Source organism: Eschrichtius robustus, chromosome 10 (assembly GCF_028021215.1).
Source record: "Eschrichtius robustus isolate mEscRob2 chromosome 10, mEscRob2.pri, whole genome shotgun sequence".
NCBI classification, from domain to species: Eukaryota; Metazoa; Chordata; class Mammalia; order Artiodactyla; family Eschrichtiidae; genus Eschrichtius; species Eschrichtius robustus.
Genome location: NC_090833.1, coordinates 33,044,565 through 33,058,819, shown reverse-complemented (window position 1 = coordinate 33,058,819; position 14,255 = coordinate 33,044,565). Strand labels below are relative to the sequence as shown.

The window sequence follows — 14,255 nt, the reverse complement described above, 5'->3', positions numbered from 1 at the left end:
TTGTAACTAATGTACCACTCTGATGGGGGATATTGATAGTGGAGGAGGTTGTGCATGGAGAGGGCAGAAAATACATGGGAACTCTATGTAATTTTTGCTCAGTTTTGCTGTGAACCTAGAAAATAAGTATTCTTATTTATTATTTATACTTTATTTATAAAATATAAAGTCTATTAAAAAAGCAGAGAGAAAAGATAGATTACCTACAAAGGAGAAATCAACTAATATCTGATTTCATAAAAACAACAGTGGAAGCCAGAGACAGTGGGATGATGTCTTCAATTGTTGAGAGAAAACAATTATCACCCTAGAATTCTATATCCAGTGAAAACACTGTCCCATAATAAGGATTAAATATAAACATTTCAGTCAAACAAAAACTAAAATTGTTTGCCACTAGTCAACTCTCACTAAAGGGAATTCAAAAGGATATACTTCAGGCAGAATGAAGGTGATTTGAGATGGAAAGTCTAGAGGTAAAATGAATGAAGATCAGAAAAAGTGGTAAAAAGTGTTTTCAAAAATGGCCACACTTATTCCCCTCTTGGTCTCCACGCCCTTTTGCAATGTGATTTTGCAGATCCTTTTATCAAGAGATGGAGTCTATTTCCCCACCCTTTGAATCTGGGCTCAGCTCAATTCATGCCAAACCAATGGGATGTGGCAGAAATTATGTTGTGCCAGTTGTAAACTTCCATTCACTATTTTGGACCCCTGAACTGTCATGTTAACAAGCTCAGACTAGCTTGCTAGGATTAAAAACCACGTAGAAAAGCTGACCGAGACTATTATAGATCTGTTCAGCATCAAGTTGATCTGCCACCCGACAGCAGATTCATATGGGAGCTCAGCTGAGATCAGCTTAAATTTGCCTAGACCAGAAAAACTGCCCAGCTTACCCAAAGTCTTGTGAGAAATAATACATGGCTACTATTCTAAGCCACTAAGTTTTGAGGTGATTTGTTATTCAGTTAGGAGCACTAAGAGTTAGCAATAGATAATAATGGTATAAATTGATAATGTCTTGTGGGTTAAAAAATAAGATAGAAATAAAATATACAGCAATAGATAGATAGCATATGACTAGAGTTGAAGTGTTCTAGGGTTAAAAGAAAAGATGTTTATTTTTCTCCTATAATAAGAACTCCAGGGATAAGCATTTCAGAGCTGGTTCAGTTGCTTAAGGAATTTATCAAGGACCCAGACTGTCTCCATTTTTCTCTCTGTTATTCCTAGCTATGGCCATCATCCTTATGTTCACAAGATGGCTGCTGCACCTCCAGTCATTGCAACTGTGTTCCAGGCAGAAAGAGGGTGAGAATGTGATACGTCTGTCTCTTCTTTATGAGGAAAACAATATCTTTCCCAGAAGCTCTACCTGGTAGACTTCTGATTATATTTCATTGGCCAGAAATCTGCCACATGGCGATATCGAGGTGCCAGAGCCTGGGAAACTTTAGTTAGGTGAACTGCTTTGCCAAAGAAAATGAGGATTCTGTTATAAAGTGAATGTAGCAGTGGATGTAGATTGGGCAACTAGCAGTCTCTGTTCTCTACTTAAGAGAAAACATCTTCCTTGAGGGAATAATGCAAAATGAAAAGCAAAGCAAACAATGTACTTAGCATGGAGATGGAGAGGTAGCATTGTGCAGGGGACAGGGCACTAGAGTGAGAGTCTCCTAGTCCTGGCTCAGAAGCTGACTTGCTGGGGGACTGGTCCTCATTTTCTTCCCCTTTAAATCACGACGTTGGAGTAAACTATACATTTTTGAGGGCCTATAGAGACTGTGAAGGGAATTAACGTTTATGATAGATTCTTCATGTGCAAGAGCACACTTAGACCTTACAACAAGTATATGAGTCAGTGTCATTATCCCAATTTACACCGGGGATGTGAAATCTCAGAGAGATCAAGTAGGGTGCACAGATTCCACATCTAGTAAACGGCAGAGCCAGAATTCCAACTAGGGCCTGCAGACCTCCAAAGCCAGAGGCTTCCTTCCATTGCCAATCCATTTTCAAAAGGTGAAATAAGCACATGCATTTTTATTTACTGAGTTTTAAGGTCACACTTCCTAAGCGAAGTGTCTTTTAAAGCGTGACCTGGTGACACTTCCCCTGGGGGTGTTTATTACATACACAGACTCCTGGACCTCCTTCAGATGAACTGGAGCAGACTCTCTAGTGCTGACACCAGGAATCTGCATTTTAAAAAGCTCCCCTAGAGACTTCCCCGGTGGCATGGCACAGTGGTTAAGAATCCGCCTGCCAATGCAGGGGACACGGGTTAGAGCCCTAGTCCGGGAAGATCCCACATGCCGCGGAGCAACTAAGCCCGTGCACCACAAGTACTGAGCCTGCGCTCTAGAGCCCATGAGCCACAACTACTGAGCCTACTCGCCACAGCTACTGAAGCCCACGTGTCTAGAGCCCGTGCTCCACAACAAGAGAAGGCACAGCAATGAGAAGCCCACGCACCACAACAAAGAGTAGCCCCCGCTCCCGCAGCTAGAGGAAGCCCGCATGCAGCAACGAAGACCCAGTGCAGCCAAAAAATAAATAAATGAATAAAAATTTAAAAACAAAAAAAATAAAATGCTCCCCTAGTAATTTGGAGACATTTTAAATTGGAGAACCACGATTATAAACATATAATGTATTGCTCCATTCTAATGTAGTTTATTTATAGATCGGTGGCTCATGGAAATTTCCTCCAAATATCAGGAAAATAAAATTTAAAAATAGTCTGTTTCTCCTTCCTGTTCCTCAGTTTCCTAATGAACATGCTCAATTCCATGGAAATGTGAAGAACCTGGAAGTGTGTCATAGAAGATATCTGATTAATTGAGGCTCTGTAAGGCAAAGGCACGGATTACTGTGAATGTGAACGCTGATTAGAATCACACAAAGCTGGAAGGGGATGGGCAAAGGAAATGACGTTACTAAATATTTACTATGTTCCAGACACTATTCAGACACATTATGTCATTTAAGGGGTCTAAGACATGTGATTCGATCCCTTTTATTTATAAATGGGGCAGGTACTATTATATTTCCATTTTAGAGATGAAGAACTTAATGATGAGAGAAGAACAATCATTTGTCTGAGATGAATCATTCATTCATTAACTCATTCACACAGTATCTCTTGAGGGCTTATCTTAAGCAAGATATTGAGACTAGAGCAGCAAAAAGAGCAGTCTAGAGACCTCAGGTGTCACAAGGCCCTGACCTACCCACCAGGTCTCCACTGAAGAAACCAGAACTGAGAAAGCAGATTGGGGCTGGAGCCTGGCAGAAACAGGCTCCCTGGGCGTGGACTGCCTGCTTCAGGGAGCAAGAAGAAAGCTTCCTGCTGGTGGTCTCAGGCAGCCCTAGAGAGCAGGCGGTGACCTTGGTTCCAGCAGTAGCTGCATCCCTGGTTAGGTGGTTCCGTGTATGTATACCAGCCCCTTACTTGCCCAGAGGAGAGGAGCAGGTGAGGGGTCCGATGAGAGAGAGCCTAGAAGTAGAATTTGAAAGGGAAGAAGGGGAGCCCCCAAATCTGAACATATCCTCTCACTAACCTTGGGAGATAGATATTATTTCCATTTTATAGATGAAGAAATGGAGGCTCAGAAAGGTTAACTGACTTTCTCAAGTAAATGTTCAAGCCAGAAGGGGAATAGTGCCCGTCTCGGATCTCAGCTCCAACACCTCCACCATGCCCCTTTACTGCTCAGGAGGGAGGTCTTCACAGGGTTGTAAAATGCTCACCAAGTAGTGCTAAAGTAACTTACAAAGCGATACTAGAGGCTGGTTCTGATTCCCGTTACCAAGGGTTTTTTAACTCCAAGTTCAAATCGCACAGAAAATAAAATTTTCTCCCTAAAAGGTTCTGTGGAAAATGTTCTCTGTTCTGTGTAACAGCCTCCTCGTCTGTGTTTGTGTCTGAAGAGAGGACTAGTCTGACAGGAAGAGGGATAAATCTGGAGCTCGTTTCGGCGTCCCGGAGGAAAGGTGGGTGGAGCGTCTCACAGTAAATTAGGAATTCAGAATGAAAACGTAGCCGAGTTTATTTGGGTTTCTAGTGACACCTCAGAATTATTGTGCAGGCGTGTCAAAGGCGGCTCAGAGTAATGACTGCTCCTCCTCCGCCCTCGGGATGCTGCGTGCTAAGAAGGGGGAATCCCTCTCCTTTGGGGGGTGGGAATCTTCCCTTTCCCACCTGGATCAGGAAGGGACAGGAGGAAAGGAGTGTGGTTTGGAGTCCAGTCTGGCTCTGCTCTGAGTTCCGGAGAGGGGCGGGAGGCAGTTCGGGGGTGTGTCTGAGCTCGGGATCTGAGGTCTGAGGCCAGGATTTGGAGACTTTTTTCAGAATTTTTTTTTTCAGGGGTATCTAGGTTTGGGGGTGGACGCTGACAGTGGGAGGAAACAGGAGACTGGGTCATATCTGAAAGGCACTGAGGTAGGATCTTGGGGCGGGGGGCGTTGAAAGTTGAGGCGAGGATCTGGGGAGTGGAAGTTGAAGCCTGCTTGAAGGTACTAAGGATCTGGGTGAATGTGTGGGGTATTGATGGTGCAGGGCTGTGAATGGGAATCAGGCTCAGTACCAGATCTTAGGGGAGAAGTAAAGAGGCTAGAAGAAAAGAGCGTCGAGCAGCCACAGCCTTTTTCCTAAAGCGACTCACACCCAGACACACCCATCGTCCCAGACACAACCCAGTGCCCTCGGTGGCTGGAGGCAAGGCTGTACTGGCGCTGGCTAGACCATTCCCACCGGGCCTTCTCCGAACTCCCAGCGGCTTCCACAACTGCAGGGGTCTGGCGTGTCCCCCCAAGCGGGGAGTCTGGGGGCGTGGCCAGCGGCCAGGCGCCCGCGGCTCTGGATTGGCTGCCCAGAGGGCCCGTAGGCGGGGCTCTGGGTTGGGGCCCGCTCGGCTGTTTGCAGACGGCGGGGAGGCGGGGCCGGCGGGAGCCCGGCAGCCAATGGACGCGCAGCCCCGGAGCAGTTACAAAGGGCTGAAGCGAGGCCGCCGCGGCGGCGGGGGAGGTGGGGTGAGGCGAGGCTTGCTGAGGAGAAGCGGCTGCCGGGCCGGGCCGGGCCACAGGCGGTGGCGGCGGGACCATGGAGGCGGCGGCCGCTGCTCCGCGTCCCCGGCTGCTCCTCCTCGTACTGGCGGCGGCGGCAACGCTGGTCCCGGAGGTGACGGGTGAGCGGCGGCGCGGCGGGACTGGCATGCGGCTACGGGGCGCGCGGACCGGGCCCGGCCTCTGGCTCGCTCCTTCTCTTTCTCAAACATGGCGCGGGGCCGGGGGCGCAGGTGGCGGCGCCTGGGCCGGGGCCGGGCTTTCCTGCTCGGGCCGCCGCCACGCTAGCCGCGGGCGGGGAGCGGAGGCGGGGCTAGGGCGTGGGTCGGAGCGCGGGTGGACTTGCCCGGCAGCCCGCGGCCGCCCCGGCTGCCCGCTCTCCGGGGGAGGTGGCGTCGGGCGAAGCCGTCCGGGGTCGGGGGCTGCCCTTTGGGGAGCGAGTAGGCGCGGGCCGACGGCCGGAGGGTGTGGGGCTGGCCGGGACCGGCAGAGCTGGGGCTGCTCCCCATTCCCTGCGGGGCGCTGTGTGGCGTTGTCCCGGGCACCGCACCCCGAACGAGTAGGTGCTCCAGGCTCCGGGGGCCCGGGAGGGGTTGGGGTCCGAGGAGGCTTCCAGGGCGGGGTGTGAGCTCTGAGCCTCCAGGGCCTCCCCTAGCAGTGGGAGGGGGGAATGTGTGGCAGAGACCCCCGGGTCAGCAGGGCCGCCCTGGCCTTTGGCGCCGGCCTGACCCCGCCGAGAGGGGCCGCTTCTCCAGCCAGGGGTGGCTTTGGAAGGGGAGCTACTGTGAAGCTTTGTGTGAGGACAAGGAGGCACTAACATGTGCGGAGTGCTTCTTCTTTCGTGCTTCTGGGGAAGTGTTGAAGTGAATCCAGTAACCAGAAGGCTACAGATTGTTTTCGTAGTAGAAACTTGAACGTTTGCTCACTCTGCGGGGGTTTGGAATGTTTGAATGGAAATGACTCTGAATTGATCAAACGCTTTTATTTCCTCGAAGGAACATCGCTAGAGATGTTCCATTTTTTGAGTGACAGTAGTTTGAATCAGTCGTCTGTGTAGCTGGTTTTCGAGGGAGTGTTTGCTGCGTTTTCCAAAATATTAAATTAGGATGGGGTATGTGGTCGTCACCTACCCCGCGGAAGAAGGGAAAAACTTTGTTAGCATCCAAGTTATAGTACTAGAAACTGAAATATAGAGCCTTAGTGTAAGCAACTAAGATAAAGTGAAAGTACGTTTCTGTGTCTGTAATTGAACACCAAATGTTTTTAAAACAAAAAATTCAAGACTTAGGGTGCCAATTATTATTAATAGCTACTGTCTTTTAAGAGCTTACTATGATGTAGATGCATGAAGTACACCAAAGTACATTATCTAATCCTCACAACTAAACCCTTAGGGCTATGTGGCATTTACCCCATTTTATAGATGAGAAAACTAAGGTGTGGAGAGGGTGAGTACTCAATTACTAAGAGCTGGAGTTAGTACACTGAGGGTTCAGAGTTTCCAAAACCTATACACCTTAATATATACACCTCACTGTCTGGCATAGCCCATTTTTCTTTTTTAGTCCTCTAATGAGTGATCTTTATTATTCACTTTTAGATTTTTGTCCTCACAATTAGAAAAACAGGTTGGCTTCTTTCTGACTCCTAGTACATTCTTTTTTTTTTTTTTTTTTGGCTCCGCCGCGCAGTAGTATCTAAATTCCCCAACCAGGGATCGAACCCGTGCCCCCTGCAGTGGAAGTGCCGAACCCTAACCACTCCTAGTACATTCTTGGAGTCCCTTCACACTGGGCCTACATTAGAGGAAACAATGGATTTTTGACATTGGCCTGAGAAGGGGGGACAAGATAAATGTGTGGACAGGTGGGAGAATCCATATAGTTATGCATCAAGCATAAGCAACATTTCCACACCACTATTAACTCAAGTAGCATAGTTCACTCTTTTCCACCTAGCTTAGCACACAAAGTGTTCGTGTATTCAAGCATCAGTATTGGACTTAATAGATGTACAGAGTATTGCTCAGTCCATGCCCTGGAGGAGCTTACAGACTACCCTGGCATGCCTACAATACAAAGCCGATCCAGGAGCTATTATTATTATGCTTAAGTCTAGACTACCTCAACTGGTCTGCCTGTTCTCCTTCATTATGTTGATGTTTCCATTCATCCTTTCATATATTCTGAAGAAGCGCAAATGCTTTTTAAAATTTATAATTTGACTTCCTTTTTAAGAGTTTGCAGTTGTTCCTTATTGTCTGGGTATCAGTTTTGTATTTCTCTGCCCAGCTTCTGCTCTCTCCAACATAGATTTCTCTAGGGAAATTGGTTCCTTGTCCGTGGTACACAGTTTAGTACCACTATGTATACATACATATCCTGTGTGAGAATGCTTCCTTTCTGCCATTTCGTAACTTTTTCTTTCAAAACATGCCTAAAACCCAACTCTTCTTTACATTGATGCCTCTTGAATGTTTTGTCCTTACTTCATATGCAGCCATCAGTTTAGTCCTGCCTGTTATCCCTCAAATCCATTTGCTTTCCAGAGTTTCTCTCATCTAGGCTTTTTTATAGGCTGCTGCCAAGCTAATCTTCCTCAGCCATCCCCACAAAGGGTTTACGAGATTTCCCATTTGTATTCAGTGCTTAGAGCAGTACTTGAGGCTTATGATTAGGGCCATCTCTGTGTATCCAACCAGAGATCTCACATCCCACTACTGCAAACCCTCGATTCCAGCGTTTTCTATTTTTCCACCCACTCCTGACTTTTCAGCCTTTTCACTACATATTTAATTTTGCCCCTTTTGGGCGTGTGAGGAGAGAAGTTCTCAGTCCTGATTTCCTATACTGCTTTAGTCTGTATTTCCCTGAACTGTATAGAACGTACACTTTGTGTTGTCTATTTCTACCATGTTGCACTGTTACTTACAAATACTCTCCAACATGTTATAAGTACCCAGAGGGCAAGGATCATGCCTTTTATTTCTTTTATGGTCTCAGAACCTAGCACTATGTTTTATATTCTGTTCCACTTAAATGCTTATTGTTTAAATTAATTCTGTTTGACTTGAGTATTCCTTTAGTGTTTATACTGTTATATGTAAGTACAGTTTATACAATATTAATTGAGAATTCTGTGTACAATCAGGAAAAGTCATGTGATGTGGTAAAAGAAGCAGTTGGTTATTAGATTTGGTTATTAGTCCCAACTTCTAGATATGTAGAAAATGGGGATGATACCTACTTTGTCTAGTTTATGAGATTGTGAAGATCAAATGAGAAAATTGTATTGGCGTTTGAGGTTGCTATTTTGTATTGTTATTAATAGGAGGGCTGATGTTCAACCAGCAATTCCCACTGGGCCACGTGTGTTTTGATTGGTTAGACATCCTTTCTGATTGGTTGGTACCACTGGGGTGCTAGTTGTTAATACTTTTAATATCACCCCTGCAGAGAGGCATCAGTATTCAAAGAGGGAAGTGAGTATTCTCGACTGAAGTGACTGGGGGAGGCTTCCTGGACACTTTAGGACTTAAACTGACTTTGAAGGGTGGCTAGAATTCAGTTGGGCAGAGAGGGGGATTTGATGAGTGTTAAGCTCTCTCTTTGTAAGCTGTGTCCCCCAGCTCCCCTAGGGCAGGAAGCAAAAGCTTCTATTGTCTGGCTGGCTAGTTACTCTTTATAGAGTTAATTTCCTTATTCTGAAATGTGGGGTTTGGATATATTAACCACTATTATTTTTTCCCAAATTCTAAAAATTCTCTAATATGTGACTGGAAACAGAAAGGTAATCTAAGTGGGATGAGTAAGGGAGAGTATAATATAATGGGATGCCCACCAGGGCTAGGCATTCAAATGTTGAAAGTCATAAATCACTGAGTTTACAGATAGAAAAGCATAACTCTAGAGGTTAGGTGAATTTCTCAGGGTTGGGCAGAACCAGGACAGGAACTTTGATTTTTCTGATTCTAGATCTTGTGTCCTATATGGCAGTTTAAAATGTGAAGGATTTGGAGGGGGGAGGAACAGAGTTAATGGAGTGACTTACCTAAGTCAAGTTACCTTGAATTTCACAGAGCTTAAGAAAAGTGAGTTCTGAAAGTGGGAGGGAGGGGGAATAATTATAGGTTATAAAGTCCTCAAGAGAAGGTCAGTACCTTTTTTATACTGCTGAATAAAAGGGCCTGGTGTAGTGCTTATTGATTGAGAAAAGTAGGCTTATAGTAGTTTGGAAGAAATTTTGGTTTAATTGAAGTGGGATGTAATTGAAAGGCCTTGTAGCACATGGTTAGGTTTAGAATTTTAGATGATCTGCTTTTTTGTTGAAATTAAATGAGGAGGGACTTCCCTGGTGGTGCAGGGGTTAAGAATCCGCCTGCCAATGCAGGGGACACGGGTTTGAGCCCTGGTCCGGGAGGATCCCACATGCCGTGGAGCAACTAAGCCCGTGCGCCACAACTACTGAGCCTGCGCTCTAGAGCCCTTGAGCCACAACTACTGAAGCCCATGCGCCTAGAGCCTGTGCTCCGCAACAAGAGAAGCCACCTCAATGAGAAGCCCTCGCACTGCAACGAAGGGTAGCCCCCGCTCACCGCAACCAGACAAAGCCCTTGTGTAGCAATGAAGACCCAACGCAGCCAAAAATAAATAAATGAATAAATAAATTAATTAATTTAAAAAAAATTAAATGGGGAACTGACATGTTCAAAATAATGAAGAAGGAGATAAATCTTGTTCCTGTGGGGAAGGATGCTCCTGTGAAGACTTTTGTTGACAGCTTCTCCTAGGCCTAATTGAAACAGTTGCCTGAACTCAATACTATTCTTTAGTACAGTTGTATTGTATCAGATATGTTCATGTCTAACGAAGTGGGTTTTGAAAATGCCAGTATCCTATGGATGGCCCTTTTGATATGAGAACATATCTTTTCAAACCACAGAATCCCCTGCACATGTCAAAAAACCTCATGCCTTTTGCTGTTTTTTCTTGGTCATGGCTTGCATAATGCAACTTTTTCTGAACAGATGGACCCTGGTTTGGTACCATGTGATTGGGTCACATCTTCGCTTCCTGATTCTGGAATTGACAGCAGATGCTGGCATGTTTCTCAGGAATTTTCATGTCTTGTTCCATAGAACTGGCTCAAGAAAACTTTTGGAATCTCCTCAAAATTTATAGTCTGTCTTGACCCAGCCTAACTGCAATACTTAGGATAATATTTAATGCATTACTTAATGTAATTTTCTCAATATCAAATCTAAGCAGTTTCCATAAACATTAAGATTTGCTGCTACTCTGAATTAGATCCAGGTTTAGCTGTACAGTTTTAGTCCAAATACTACAAGTAAGTTTCTTATGGTTACCCTTTTTAGATGTGAACTTAACGATTGATTGATTTGTAGGCTTTTTGCCTTAGACACTTTCTCAAACACTAGTGGAGCAAGTCTGATTGGTTTTATGGGTACAATTTTATAGATCAGATCTGGCCTTTTGTAAAGCCGCTCCCTCATTTTGGCAATCTGAGAGCAGTATACATTATACAGAATGATTTATAACAAAAATATTATGACTTGCAGCATATACACACAGGTTGCTTTGACATTTCTGTGAAGGTTCAGTGGTCCTTGCACCATTTTATCAATCTGAAAGGAATATATTTAAGAATGTGCTAGGAATTCTACCTGCCTTGTCTCATTTAATTCGCATAACCAACCTTGGATGATAGTTGTGTAATAGTACAAAAGCTTCTTACTTTTGTACCAGTTAATTTCCAAAAGACTCTTTTTAAGTCCGTTTGTTCCCAGGTCCAGTGACCAGTGCCCAGGAGAGAACTGTAGATTTTGATAACATTGGTTTTAACCCAGGATTCTTTTCAGCTCTCTTAAACATTATCTAAAGATGTTAATATTTTGTCATTCATATTTTAATCATAAATACATTTGTAAAAGGAAGACACTCCTTCAGATGGAACAGATAGTGACTAACAGTAGTCCAACCACTTGAGACTCAAATGATTGTGCATTACCATTAACTCCATCAGCCTGGGTAGGCAGAGTTGTCAGGATTTTGCTCAGATTGGAACTTAGTTTGTTCCTATGAAAGTTTGTAAATAGAAGAGCTTCTGTGTTTCCATTTTACAGACCAGGAAACTGAGGTCATGATGTTAATGAATGGTGGAGCCTGTGTTTAACCTTTGCAGAGTGTGTACTCTTTCCTCTGCATCACGCTGCTTTCATACACAGTAAATATCTTATAATGGTCATTTTGTCAGGAAGGTTTTCTTCCTTCCTTCCTTCCTTCCTCCCTCCCTCCCTTCTTTCCTTCCTTCCTTTCCTTCACCATGAGAATGTGCTTCAGCTTGTCTTTATTACAGTTTGCCTCTTTGCAACTACAGCTTACTCAGATGCTTGCAGTCTTTCTTTGACATTATATTTTTAGGTAATTTGAATCTCTCCAGTGATTCTAATGATGGTTGATCCCTCACTATTTGTGCTGATTTATTTATATTCATAGCAAACTCTTTGCTTCTCAAATTAACATAGGCACACAGAGCCGAAAATTTGAATCAGAGAAGAGAAAAAAGCTATCATTGTCCATCGTTAACATTTTGGCTTATTCTGTCCCCTTTGCATTTTTTTTGTATAATATAATCATTCTTTAATCATTCTGTCTCAATAGTTTATCAAAGCTAATAAATATGTTTTTAAGATGGCAGAGCTCTGGCTTGTAGTAGAAATAGCTCATTTAATCTTAGCAAATATTTAGTAATGGTCAACTCAGTGGGAGGTATAGAAAAAGACGCACACTTGCTTTCAAGGAGTATGATGCTGGGGAAATATGAATACAGATTCAGTAATAGCAACCACAGGGACTGCTCTCTAGAGGTGATAGGACTTGATCTTGTGCCTTGCAGAATAGGTAGGGTTTAGAGAGGATGAGGGGCAGAGGGAAAGTACTCCTAGGTAGGGGAGGATGATGTGAGTGAAGAAGGAGCGTGCTAAGTTTCAAGAATTTTAAGGGGAGGAATGGAAGTTCATGATGTAGAGGGTGGGCTCAGAGAATTATGAGCCTTGAAAATCAGGAAAAAGAATGTTTAACTGCACCACAGAGGAAATGGAGCAGGGTGGCTACCTAGGAGTTTTTGGAGTAGGTATGATGGCCTTGGGAATGGAGTGAAAGGGTGGCTCTGTGACATTTTAAAGAAATAGGACCTGGCAGTAGGGCCTTTGCATGGCTGTTGCCTTGCCTGCAGGCTCTTGGCTTCCTCCCTCACCTCTTCTGTGTCTTTGCTCACATGTCACCTTTTTCTCAAAGAGCCTTACCCTGACCACCCTTTTTGTAATTGTCATTACCTTGCTTTGCTTTTTCTTTTTTTAACACTACCTTCTGAAATACTGTATTTACTTATCATATTTACTTATTTACTATGTTTATTGTTTCCCTCTAACTACTAGGATATAAGCTTCATGAAAGTGTATATCTTTGTTTTGTTCATCAGTGTATCTAGAGTGCAAAGAAAGTGCCTGGTGCATCGTAGGCACTCAGTAAATATTTGTTGAATGGCCGTAGCTCTTAACTGTAAAAAGGTGGAGTAAAAAAATTAAGAAGGACTCCATGAAATAAAAAAAGAGTGACTCCAGAATTTTTATACCGAGATAATGCCTTTAACTAGTAAGGAATTTGCTGAGAGAAAGGTTGAAGGGAAATGAATTCTGATTTGAGCATGTTGAGTTTGAGGTGAAAGTAGGATAGGCGAGTGAAATGGTTCAGTAGGCAGCAACAATATAAGACTGGAACATGGTTGGAATGGGAGAGGACGTTAGGCAGAGAAATGATTATCAGCATTTCCTTCCACCCCATTCTTTTGGATTCTCATGCCCCCCAAACCACCTTAAGTGGAGTATTCATTTTCATCCTGAATTCCTAGCTTAGATGTGGAGCCTTGCTCAATTCACTGTTACATTCTTCGCTCCCGGTTGCAGGTCCATGTTTTGTTACCCACCCCCCCCACCCCCAAGCCAAAGAAGTATATATTCAGAATCGTTTGTGAACTTCTGGTTCTACTGAAATTGGCCTTTAGGCTATGCTGCTTTCTCTGCAGTAATATGACTGACTTCCTGGGAATCTGCTCTGGTTCCTGGCTGAGGTACAAGAGAGGGAGTTTCTTGTTTGAAGCCTGCTTTTACTCCACTGGCTTCACGTCACGATTGTGATGTTAATAGGTGTTACCTTTGCTGTCTCTTGGAGCTTCCGGATGGCAATATTGTTAAACGCTTTTCATGCTACTGTTTTTCTCCGTGAACTAAACACTGGTGCAGTTGTACGTATCTCTAGACCATCTTTATTTTTCTCTTTGGATTGATCTAACTTATTTGTTTTCTTTCCAATTTTGAAGGCGTTTAAATCATGTGACTTGGTTGCGAGAAATGTAATAAAATCTTTATGGGAACAGGTATAAGAGCCCCCACATATTTGTCTGGCATTAGATTCTAATCAGTGTGTCTCTCTGGGACTCACTTTTTGCAGGAGGATAACACCTAACTTCAATGATGATTGTGAAGATAATATGTATCAATAGTAGTGTTTATAGAGTACCTAGCACATAGCCTGATACTGATAGATATTCAATAAATGAGACTTATACATTTAAATAAGTGAAGGAATGCCTTTTGGAAGAGGAAATACATGTCTGTGTAATGAACTATGATTAATTGGTAGACTGAGAGGCAGATTTCACTCAATGTAAGAAAGGACTTTCTATCAATGGGAGCTGTCATGAAGTGGAACATTATAAGGTGCTATGTTCCCTGTCACTGGAAATACTCAGACAGAGGTGGGAGGCAGAGATAACCTTCTGTCCAAGAAGTTGTAGAACACATTTCTTGCATTAGGTGAGAGGATGGAATTGATTACCTCCAAGCTCTTCTTCTACCCCAGAATTCTTTACTTACAGGTGTAGTCCAGGCTTCCTTGCTCACTGTTTTTAGCCAGCATACAGGCTCTCGACTTCCCTAGCATTCATGGCTTCAAGGTGAGCACTGTTTTATAACTTTATCTTATTGTATGGGAAAAATTTATTCAGTGCTTGGCTTGTCCTCTGGCCGTTTTCTATAAAAGAATTTAGGATGCTTGAAATAAAAATATATGCGGTAAGACCAAAACTAGTGATCAGAAAGATAACAA

At 43.9% G+C, this 14,255-nt stretch overlaps 1 protein-coding gene across 2 annotated transcripts in view; it reads left to right on the top strand.

Annotated features, from left to right (window-relative positions):
- The first annotated feature begins 5,031 nt into the window (after positions 1-5,031).
- The window catches only part of TGFBR1 (transforming growth factor beta receptor 1), a 67,980-nt gene continuing 58,756 nt past the window's right edge, over positions 5,032-14,255 (top strand). For both annotated transcript variants that reach the window (XM_068551968.1, XM_068551967.1), the window contains exon 1: positions 5,032-5,192. In XM_068551968.1, coding sequence (XP_068408069.1) covers positions 5,108-5,192 — 85 coding nt within the window. In that variant the 5' untranslated portion in view covers positions 5,032-5,107. The remainder of the gene's footprint in view (positions 5,193-14,255) is intronic.